General features: G+C 37.1%; 1 protein-coding gene across 33 annotated transcripts in view; it reads right to left on the bottom strand.

The window, feature by feature from the left end:
- col13a1 (collagen, type XIII, alpha 1) overlaps window positions 1-12502 on the bottom strand; it is a 201571-nt gene that overhangs the window by 77149 nt on the left and 111920 nt on the right. For 27 of the 33 annotated variants that reach the window (XM_031905314.1, XM_031905310.1, XM_031905311.1 and 24 more), the window contains 3 exons: window positions 8283-8309; window positions 8168-8194; window positions 3560-3586 (listed from right to left, as the gene is read on the bottom strand). The exons of 1 other annotated variant lie outside the window; for it this stretch is intronic. In XM_031905314.1, the coding sequence (XP_031761174.1) occupies window positions 3560-3586; window positions 8168-8194; window positions 8283-8309 (81 nt within the window). The remainder of the gene's footprint in view (window positions 1-3559; window positions 3587-8167; window positions 8195-8282; window positions 8310-12502) is intronic. 5 more of the 33 variants (XM_031905313.1, XM_031905320.1, XM_031905329.1 and 2 more) reach the window with 3 other exon arrangements.

Genomic DNA, 12502 nt, shown 5'->3' with positions numbered 1-12502 from the left:
TGAAAATGATAAATACTGGAGGCCTGGCATAGTTGTAGAAAGAATCACCTATTAATAATTTCTGCATACAGTGGCTAACAATACGGTATGGGACCTGTTATCCAGAATCCTCGGGACGTGGGGTTTTCTGGATAAGGGATCTTTTCATAATTTGGATCTCCATAACTTAAGTCTGCTAAAAATCATTTAAATATTGAACAAACCCAATAGGCTTGTTTTGCCTCCAATAATGATTAATTATATATTAGTTGGGATCAAGTACAAGGTACTGTTTTATTACTACAGAGAAAAAGGAAACCATTTTTAAAAATTTGAATTATTTGCTTATAATGGAGTCTATGGGAGATGGCATTTCCATACTTCAGAACTTTCTGGATAACGGGTTTCTGGATAAAGGATCCAATACCTGTACTGTGTAGCAGAATTTGTTTTTCTACAAATTGAAAGTTATATGGTTTAATACAGCGGTATGGAGATAGGAAAACCATGCCAACCAGTTATACAGTAATGCCATGATGAGTGTCCAAACAGGCAGAACACTGCAAACACCAAATACACTATTTCAGGGATATTTTTGTAACCATCACTATACTGAGCAAATCCTGGTTACATGAACGGGCTTATCAGTTTTCTAGTCTGTCAATTTGAGAGTTTGTTTTGCTTCGAATAAACTCACATTTGAAAAAACTAAAATGTTTGCTTATTTATTTAAAAATTAATTAATTTATTAATTAATCGCCACATGTAAATGTAACGGTGTGGACGTGGCGACTTGTACATTTATGCACAGAGGTTAGACGCCAAGATTAGTTACCATGACTGAATGTTAGTCGCTGCGAGTGGGCCTGTCTCTCTTCACGCTTATAGTCGTTACGCATAGAAACAGCATTTTTTGAACACTAACATTTTTAAGGCATTATTACATTACTATTTCCTGGCGCAATAAGGAAAGTTTACATTAGGCATTATGTATGTCTGAGAATAATTATCTTAATTGTTGTCTTTTTTCCTATTACTTTAAAGTCATTCCATGTCGACCTGTTGGTTTCAACAGATCTGCTTTAGTTTAGTGAAGATTCTTAAAATGTCACAGACACAAATGACACATTGCATGTCAATAGATTATTTCGTCTGTGACTCTTTATGACCACAATAAGTGTACGTCCCCTTGCCTATGCTTTTAACTGAGATATTTAGAGCCTCGTGCAGGCCTGTACATTCCAGTACATCTCTCTTCCCTATAAAACATGTCAGCCCTACTTAATAAAATGCCTGGCATGCAACTTGGAATGAACCCAGAACTACAGTAAATATGACACTATTTACAGAGCAACAGCTTCTATTGCTTTGAATCGGATGTATTGTTTTGGACTCCTATTGCTACTATCTCTGTCTCTGCTATTGCTATTATCTCTGCACCATCCATTGCCTTTTCTACTTAGAATATTCCAGGCATGCTCAGTTTCTTTTATAATTCATCTTTGAGGGTTTCGTGTTAGCCCTTTTGCCAGTTTGTTGTCCTCTAAAATCATCTGCTAATTATAACTAAATCCAGAACTCAGAATCAGGATTTTGGAAGAGAAAAATGTAGAAAAATAAACTGCTTCACCATATGCTGAACATCTTGTAGACTCTTTTTGTTGGTAGATCCATCGTCAACCCTTTGTTTCTAACAAAACATTTCCTGTACTAAAACAGTGAAATACTAACTAAACAAAACAAGTGTATTCATCTCAAAACTGCTCATACCAGCAAAGAACAAATTGCATCACTGTAACATAGGGCTGTGCCCTTTGGACTGGCACCAATGTAAGCCTTGTCTGTGTCAGCTCCTTTCCACCTTATTAATCAAGGTATTTAAAGGGACAACTGAATGAACCAAAAATCTAAGGGGCTTGATTACTAATGCAAAGTTACACAATAGCAAGTTCAGTCTCCTATAAGTTAGAAAATGATACTTAAAGATCTTATCACTTGCTGTGGGTGCAATTTAGCATTTATGTTAGTAGAATAACCCCTAAATCTGTACTACATGCAGCCCATGTATTTTGATCTCTTGGGGGAGGGTATATATAGGAGAGAAGCTCCCTTGCTCTACTCCCATTGTTTCCAAATGCTGGCTGCACTCTCACTGGGGCAGACCTTCAGTAATACAAAAATTTACCTCAGACTACCACCAAGAAGAGATAAATGTGAAAAAATTGTCATGTAATTAACTTTACTATCCAATATGAACTAAAGCTTAATCTGTAAAAGTATGCCAGAAATGTTGTAAATTATGTTGGCTTCTGTACCAGCACAAGGCAACCACAGCCCTTTAGCAGGGAAGATATGTGCCTCCAAAGATGCCACAGTAGCTTAACATCTTCTTTTCTGCTGATTCACTGTACATGCTCTGTGCTGCTGTCACTTACTGAGCTTAGAAACCAACTCATAATATACTGTATATACAGAATATAAATACCACAATATAAGGCTGATTAGTAATTAATACAGATAATCTACATGGTATCAGTGAAATCAGTGCAATAATCAGCCCTGTAGCATCACCTTTTATGACAGGCCAACCTAATTTTCTGCTTGATGATTTGTGATGGCCCCTAAGCTTAGTTTCTCAATAGCTGCTTAGAGCACACTAAGCATGTGCAGTGTCACTGAGACTTCTAATAAAGATGGAGAGCATCTGTGACAACTTTGAAGGCCTGGAACATCACTACTACAGGGATGCTGAAACTTTATGGTTGGTGCAGTATGTTCAATACAATACAATTCAATTCAAATTATGTCTTGTGCTCTTCAGAGCACAACTGCCATGATATCTGTAAAAAAAGGTGAGAGAGTTACCTAGAAAAATGTGCCATAAGCAACAAATTGGTAAAGATGTCCCTGATCCCTTTATTATCCATGCATGTAGGATTTTCTAGTCAGTTACTAATTAATTTTTTTGCCACTGGTTTGTTTTTATAGAGAATGATGAAGAATATTAATGCATTGTGTAGAAACACACAGAAAATTAACACTATGGCATCATGCTTGCTTATATCAGTGTCTTGTTGGCTTTGCATACAGGGCATCATCGGCACTGCATGTTACCGTACTACTATACTATATGCTGGAGAAGGAAATTAAGAAAAAAGCAGCATTGCTTTTAACCAGGATCACATACTTAAAGAAATATACCACTGCATGTTGCACAACATTTTTACTGAAAGATCCTGTATGCATGTGTAATGAAGGGAGTCACCAGCACGTGGGAGCAAATTTGCTCATTATACCAAATATTGGTGATTTCATGTGCCCTTTGGTCATCAGTAATGGGATCAGGATAATTGAATTTCATGTAAATATAAATGCTGCATTGGTGGATTAGTGATGTTTTCCTAAGTTACAAAAATCAAATTCATTAGTCACCGTAGAAGTGTTTTCTTTTAGTTTGACTGCAACGAAATGTGTGCTAAGGTTAGAAGGAAAAACATAAACACACCAATTAAAGCTTATACAAACAGAGAGCAAGCTTAAGGCTGAGAAAGGCGTTGATGCATTAAGAGGGAATGTTTACCCTGTGCGTGTAATCCCCACAGTGGCCCTGCAATGAAAAAGAAAGGAAAAAACCTGTAAAGGCTGAGAGATCAATTCTCACTATAAAATCTGTATGATATTAATATGCAGTAGCTAAGCTACCAGAAAAACAATTAATTTTATATAATAAATATGGAGTTCTTCTCACACAAGGGCCTGACAGCAAATCATGCCACTTGTGACCACAAATTTAATTTAAGATTCAGCACCAAGAAAGTAAAATAGTGCTTAGGGACATATTCATCAAAGGTTGAAAATAGCAATCAAAACAGTTTTTCAGAGGGAAGTTTAACAGTTCTCTAGTCACTTGTATAGGATAGTTAGGGGCATATTTATCAAAGATTGAAGACAAAGTGAGATCTATTTTCACCCTTCAATGAATATGCCTCTAAAATCCAATATAAGTGAATATAGAGCTGGGGAGTCCTTCTCTGCTGAACTGTGGTGAACCTAATTTTTACCCTTTGAAAAATATGCCCCTGAGGGTGAGCCTAAAACAGTTTTTGAAGCATACTAATTACATTAACAGCATTCCTTGTTTTCTGATGCAGAGTCCAGAAACAAAACAGTTCAAGACATCTTGAACTAGAATTCTGAGGAATTTCTATTTTCCTCTTTTTATATATCACAATGCTCAACTAACCAGGACAGGAAACTTATATTCTGCTTATTTTAGTCATACAGTAACAAATAGCTAAAATACTGCAAGTGCAGTGAGACCAAAGTTGTATAGACCTATTCAAACTCTGGATTAAATTGCTAAAGCCACATCAAATACTGGTAGAAATACACCCTTCACAAATAACACATTGTGCAAATTTACAGAATCCTTCTGCAAGGCAAAGTCTTCATTACAAGAAAGGCCGCTTCCGTTGTCACTTCTTAGGATTTGTGCCAGTAATACTTATATTTGAGGGACAGTTTAGAAATTGTAGGCTTAGTAAGTAGGTTGGGTGAGTAGCTGGGTATAAATGTATCCTCAGAAGAATGGAATAAAACTAGTCATTAGTACCTAATTGCTCACACAAATCTATAAAAACCCATTGAGGTACCTGTTTTTCTATTTTGGAGTATTGCTTGTATTGCCAGTGCCTCCCAAATATTCTGCAATAAATTTGGATTAGGCCTAACCATGAAGGCTTGCAAAATAACCCAACATACACACTCAAACACATTTTTAACTACAAACAGCAAATACTAGATTTAAAAAACATATTAAATTACTGAATGTAATTACTGTGCTGTTATTTTAAAAAAGTGAAAACCCAATAAGTCTATTGGAAAAAAGTGTTATTGGACCTTTCTCCTGTCCCAGATACCCCAGGATTCTTGAATTCATTTCAAACAATAGAAAGGTTCTTCTGAGCCGCTGATGGGACAGAGTTGATACTGTATTTAGCAGTCGTATGCCCATCAATACTAAGCCCTTTGTAAAGATTAACTTACCAACAAAATTCCACCAGTGTGGCCACGTCCTGTGTTTACAGAATGCAATACTTTTGTGGTGTACCACGATTGTGCTAAGGGAAGGTAAGCTGATGGAACTAGACGGCTCTAAGGGTTGTATTTTATGCGGCATAAGTATTCTGGCCATGGTTCTGGCCAAGCTTGTTCCCCAATTCCCCCCCTAAATCTCTCCTGTAGGTGCTTCTTCTGAAGGGGTCAGTGACTCTCCTAAATTCCAGGAGAACACAAGACAGAACCAGCATAACAAAGCAAGTGAAGCGGGGTAACCCCTGCACCTTTGTTACACAGAAATATTAATGTGTGATGTAATAAATGTGCAGGGAAACTTGTTGTGTTGTGCTGGTTTTATTTTATGTTCTGTGGGAAACCATTATATTACACAAACATTGCCTATACCAGGACTAGTTTACCACAGTTGCAGGTGCAAGGGCTAGAGTACTAAGGAGTGCAAATTTGTACCCATGAGGGCCCATGCATAGAGCATTTATGCTTGTACCAGTGGTAAATGCAAGATGTGTGCTGTGCCTTGCGCCATAAAGCATTGTGGTATACTGTATATTTAGTTTACAGTAAAGTCAAGCAGTGTGGATGTATGACACCTGCATGACACCTGCATACATGCAAAATATAATAAGGTTTAGAGCTGCACATTACAGCCTCCACATCAGAGGTGTCAATATATAGTCATACATTTCTTTAAACCAAACAAAATTGTATTAATGGTCATGTGCATGTTATAGGCACCCAGTATTTCTACCTTATTTCTAATTTACACCCCATAAACCATCAACAGGCAGCTTATAATGTAGGTAATGGAATTACATATGGCTGCAGGTTGGACACAGACTGCCCAGCCAACAGACAGATAAGTATCTGCTAACAGCTTTTATTTTTGTTCTACACAACAAAGCAGGCCAAAAGGACATGTCTTGTCTGCCTCTGAGGCAGGAAGGATGTTGGACTCTGTACTATTTATGAACTGTGACCCACTACTAGTTTATTTTCACTTTTTTCCTGAAAAGGTTCAGGGTATCTCATTTGCCAAATTCTTTCCCCACTTGCTTTCAGTACAAAACAGGATTGGAAAATGGAAACAACATATTATTTATTATATTATTCTTATGTTTCAAATATTATAAGAGGGAAAAAAAATCAGGAATTGAAAGGAGTCACTCCCTTCCAAAATTAAACATCTTAATAATTAAACGGACATAGGTGTGTCAAAACAAGAAGTTAGCTATATATTATTTGTAACTAATTCCTATCTATTATCTGCTGCTATCATTACACCTAAGTATCATGTGCTAGTGTTTTCCCTTAGCAAAATTAGACTGCTTGAAATATATAGTTTTTTTTTTACAGAGACCATCAGGCAGATTTATCAAAGTATAAAATCAGAGCTCACCACGGTAAAATTCACCCACATTCAATTCAATGCTATGAAATTTTTTAGAGGCGTATTTATCAAAATGTTCACCCATTGATAAATATGCCTCTAAAAAAGCCCCCCAAAAAAGGCCCATTCACAGATCACTTTTGGTCAAGATCTGGCTGTGCTCTTCATGCCAGATAAAAAAAACCATAACGCAGGGTATACGTCCAGGGCTCTTTTGTGGCTTGTGCCTATCAGTGTTCTCTATCTTCCATATCTAAATGACGCACGTGTTAGGGAGTCGTGTCCACATGCCTCCCACCACCCATGAATACAGTGTTGCTGAACAGACAGTGCTGTTTTCATTGGGGGAACACAGGTAAGTTATGTGCAGGTCAAAACTTTTTTGACCTGCACCCGATCCTAACACACAGTGCCCAGCCTGGTCCACTGTGTTGATTTATATATTCACACCAATACCTTCTCTCATGTCATCAGGGGAGGATATCATAAGTATATAAATAAGCTCTCCCTAGTCACTGGTGGGGCTTGGAGAGGTTAGGGGGCAGCTGAGCTGGTAGTAAATTTGCCTTGTCGCCCTCCCACAACCTATTGCTGGGGCAATAGGTTGTCCCCAAACTCCTACGAGTGATCCACACATTACTAATGCAGGTTTCTGTGCTAGATTTTGAAGTGCAGGGACCTGCAGCAATGTTTGCAGTGAAAAATGGTAATGGCAGAATACATGGTGTATTGTTCCTGTGCTGCACTTATTAGGTGTCTCCAATGTGACTCTAGTCAGTTCAGAACGGAGCATGGACCAGAGCCATAAATAGAGAAGTGGGAGCCCCTAGCTACAGAGGAAGGTGGGGACTTATAGGAATGATGGATAATCTCTGTAATGCACTGAGTAAATGTGTTGGTGCTATATTAATGTGCAGAAGCGCATGAAAAATAAAAAATAAAAATACAAAATAGTGCAATATGTTTCAAAAGTTAATGAAACTGAAATGAAAGAGTTATGCCTATAACTCCAAATAATAACAAAGTGCACATAAAATCTATATTAATAACAGCTAAAAGTAATAACCCTAGCTGAAAAAAAATCCAAAAATCAGGGACATCTCAGTTGCAGTCCTCCAGCTGGTGTTGATCTTCAACTTTCTACATTGGATAGTTGCAGTTCAGCAAGAGCTGAAGAGTCAGAGGTGGACATCTCTGTTTCATAAACTAGAAATATTTATCTTACACAACACATGCTTTTTTCTCTTTCATCTATATACTTGCCAAGGGGCCCAATTATCTATAACCTAACCCACAACCAGCCACGGAATGCACAATTATTACAAAAAAAGAAAAAAAACTGCAAGCTTTTTTTTGCATTTCATAATTACTAGTTGAATCTTTGCTACTCATGGAGAGAGCAAATACAACAACCGTTCACTATCGACTCTTTACCTATAATCTATAGCAATTAATTAAAAAAACACACATTTTTTTCAAAGATAAGAAAAGAAAAAAACATACTCCTACAATAGTCTGGCTAATGTAAACTGTCAGCAAGCTTACACTTAACACGTCTCTTCCAAGCAATTACAGTCTTCTGACCTCGTTGCTTGCCCTGAGAGCATAATATTAGTTGGGACATCTTCAAAGACCGTGGCACATGTAAGGCCATGCCAAATTGTTTGGAAAGCACAAATGAATATGAGTATAGAAGTGCCATTTGTTTTCTTATCTCTTTCTTACCTTTTCCCCTTTAACTCCTGAAGTTCCCTGTAACAAAAAAATAAAAGTTTTAAGAAAAAGGACACAGAATGGAATAGTAATTAGACGCATAGCCGCTTAAAAATGATATACTTACTGGGTGTCCCTTTGGACCAGGTGGACCCTTAAAAAATCATCAAAAAAAAAAACGTAATTTTGGATTTTGTAATCATATTTTCTATATTAAAGGAAGGTCATTTATCCTTTATTTGACAGTACAAATTGATAAGTTACTACTTTTCTCACAGTAATTTCTGATTTTAGCTCCTTATCAACTTACAAGGCAGAAGTAATGACTTAGTAATACAATTATTATTATTTTATAGAATGATTATGTTACTATTAGTCAGTTGCTTTATTTTTAATTCTCACTGAAAATACAAAATAGTTATTCAAGTAATAAGAAGGAAAGTAGAAGGAAGGTCCCTTTGGATTTTGTTTTCCCCCTTTTTTAAACTAATTATGTGTCATAATATTCTTGCCTCATCAGAACTAAAAATATTTACTTTATAAAGTAAATCAATCATTTTAAAAGGTGGAACCGGAAAAGAACAATGATACCCATTTCTGACCACAAAGCAGCCCATTTTGCCACGTAATTATACTCCTCAACCCAACAGAGGTCACTTTTGCACATTTAAGAGCCTGGGCAATTAAATGATCTAATTGCAGAATTAGCTGCCACCGGTTTCAAAATTCCAACTTTACTTTCCTAAAGCAATAAATTGAATCAGGGTCTTTACTAATCAAGGCTGATTTTAACTTATATATAATGCTCCTGGCTTTGGCTCTCATTTTACTGAGTAAACAGCAGAAATAAAATTACATGCTTACTAAAAGTCATATTGCCTCAATTAAAGCCAGCACTAAATACTATTCTCAGAATTCAGCAAGCTGTGATGAATCCCCCAGCCTCTGTGTTACATTATGTACGCACTAACACTAATATGGCAACATTACCACCTGGCTCGGGATCTCTATTTTCTGCATAAACAGTGGAGCTGAGATTATACACTCAATGAGACTCAGGCTGCCTCAATTAGAAACAGAAATGAAAGAGCACATGGAACTGCAATATATCCGGAGAGCGCAGAGTGCTCATCTCTGTACCTGTCATTTTCCTTTACATGTGTTTTTTACTGCGCTGTGCACCCTGTCTGACACTGCCGTGCCGTGACCCAGTGCCGATTTCACTATACATGAAGCTTTTACAGACAGATCACTGTTTAAGTGTTCTCAACATCATCATTTATTTATATAGCAATAGCAAGTTATGCAGCACTGCTCACATGAGCTTACAATCTAAAGGAATCAGTCAGTGTTGTGCGGAGCACTAAAGGGACTGAAGCAGGGCCACTCCTGCCATGAGGCAAGATGAGAACCTCAGGCAGCTGGGAGTGGCCAGTTACCAGGGGTGGCAAAAAGCAGCTTCTAGTAACTTTAAGAGGCAAATTTTTTAAAAAAGAAATTCCCGCAATTGTCACTGGACTGAAGCTGCAGAGTGGCTGAACAACAGCCCCAGTTCTCTATAGTTGTACTCTGGGCTATTGGCACTACATCATGCTCAGCCACATTAAGTTGGTCAAGGGTACACAAACTGTGGGGAAATCGGGATAAGATCCACTCGCTTGCTGAATGAATGAATCTTACCATGTATGGCTACCTTAAAGCCAAGTGCTTTAACACAGGTCACGGAACACCAAGAAGACTTCTAATATCCACATATAATACACAAGTTTCAGTGTGTCACGTGACAGAACTTACATTACTAAGCACCTATTATAACTGATGGCATCACTAGGCACTGCTTATAAGGATATAATTTACAAGGTATGCATGCATCTTGTGTATTATATTTTACAACAAAAAGCCCAGTGCAATGAAAGCTACGCTAGTGCTTCCAGATTTCAATCAGGCGATAAACGGGCCACTGTTCTTTGTACACTGCTTTCTCTTTAAATCTGTGTTATTCTGCACAGGGTGTTATTTTCCCAAAAGCTGAGTACACTAAAGACACCAATAAAAAACTACTACCATTAAAAACTTGATAGGCAAAAGCACATTAGATCCCACTTGTGCTGTGTGTTCTCAAAAAATGCACTTATACCAATATGACAGCAACAAAGGAGGACACAATGAACAACAGAGTGCCCTAGCCTGTTTTGTATATTTCAGATGATGCAATATAGTCATTTCCTGTAAACAAATAGCAGCAACATGATTGTGTTTAAGGGATAATCCTATAAGGTCTTTGGCCTTTCTCAAGTTGTATTAGCCCTGTCACTTGAAAAAGTTCAAAGGGGGCAAAACTTTGCCTTTCACACTTTATGCTCTGGTAATAATGAGTATAAGATAAACCATTCAGCAAAGATGTGCTGCAGCCATGTACTTTGGCCAATTATATGCAGCAGAGCATGTGTTATCTCCACCATAGTTGGCAACATGTGCAAATAATCTCCAGGGAAACTTAGCTGCCGGACAAAGGTGTCATAAGCAACATGCACTATAGAATTAAACATGCTCTAAAACCAAAGTGCCATTATTATTATAAATCTGCCAGTCCTTGTTGTATAGTGTATTGAAAGACTGTAGATCATTTCATTCTGGCCACAAGAAATTGAACTATTTTTGTTGAATAAGCTGAGGGACAGACATTTCTTGGGATAGTCATTGGAACTTAGAGACAATTTTTAACCCATGTTCTTCTAAATTCTAAAATAAAAGCTACCAATAAAACTCAAATTATCGTTCTATTGTTCTAATGAAAACAATAATTTAGTTTTATTTTACTAATGAAATATGAAGAGATTAATGTTAATAGGTTTTCCTGGTGCAGGGGTTCCTATTGGGTTGTAAAGGTTTAACTCATCTTTGTTGGGGTTGTAGCTAAGCAAAACTTGAGCTACATACTGGACATCCATAATCCATTTAGCAACTTTATATCCATTACAGTACAACGTAGTAATCTGTTTTAAAATTCGTATTTTAACATTTTCTGGCCACATGTGCTCTCTATGCTCTGCCCTAAAACCACCTTTGTGAGCAAAGTACTAATTGCCTATTTGGGATGGAACTTAAATTGAACGTATGCATGGCACTGATTTGGAACCATTTGTTGACTGTTTTGGCAGTTACACAATTGTAAGTCATCTGTTTTAGGATTGCTAACACAATACTTTTCTCATCTTGGATCCTATTGTGATCCTTTTGTATTTTGCAAGCTCTTTTTCCTCCTATTCTGTAACAATAACTGATGGCACTGCTCTTGTTATATGTATTATAAAGAGGTCAGTAGAAAAATAACAACCTGGACAGAGATCAGTTTAATGAACTACAGTATCAGACAATAATCAAAATAATGGTATACAATTGATGTTTTGCTTTGAAACATTCTGCCAGGCACAAAGAACATAGGTGTAATATATCTTCAAGTTGTCATATCTGATAGATTATAGAGGGGAAGTTCAGGACACACAGTTCTCTGTTTTACCTTTCAGTAAAGCTCCATATATTTCAGGGAAATGTCTCAAAATTTCCTTTTAGGCATCAATCTTAAATATGTCATTATAAAACTTTTGATTATTGGTTTTAAAGATCTCAATATACAGCTTACATCTCCATGAAATTACAGGAACATTGCAGCTGCTGTTGGCAAAACAATACATTGAGAAAAGTCACAGGTGTGCTAAAGATCTACACGGATGTGCCAAGTTTCTTAATTCAACAGAGGGATGCTTATTTTGTGCATAAGATTGTTATTGTTAGGTTCTGATGCTCAATGTGCAATGGCAAACCCGCTCGCAAAACAGCATGACATCAAACAACTTAACCTCATCACTCACTCTGTTACTGAACATGCCACCTGGGACATTAAAGCCCAAGCCTCCTTTGAAAATATCAGGTCTCCACCTGCTAAAGCACTCCTCACCATTTAGCATTTAAAAAAAAATGTGTAAAAAATATCAGTTAATTAACTTAAAATGCCAAAAGCAACTGCCACCAACCAGCAGAACAATAAACTGCAAAATAGCAGAAACCTGTTCATACACAGGTTGAGGGGGGGGACTGCAGCATATGTAAAAATGTAAAATATGCAGATGCAACTTCCTACACACACTTAAGCTACTCACCTAAGCATGTTCATGTGCATTTTGTGAGGTTAGAATGATTAATGTTGTATATATAATTTTGGGTAACATGTTATGCTATCTATGCGCCTATCAGACCAGGGATAAAAAAAAAAGCTACTGTATGGCTAAAGCTGGCCTTACATGAGCTCCTAAAAGCTGCCAACTTAGCCCCTTCATACCAATTTTC

Source organism: Xenopus tropicalis, chromosome 7 (assembly GCF_000004195.4).
Source record: "Xenopus tropicalis strain Nigerian chromosome 7, UCB_Xtro_10.0, whole genome shotgun sequence".
Taxonomy (NCBI): Eukaryota; Metazoa; Chordata; class Amphibia; order Anura; family Pipidae; genus Xenopus; species Xenopus tropicalis.
Note: the sequence above shows the minus strand (reverse complement) of the source record. Positions and strands in the feature narration are given on the sequence as shown.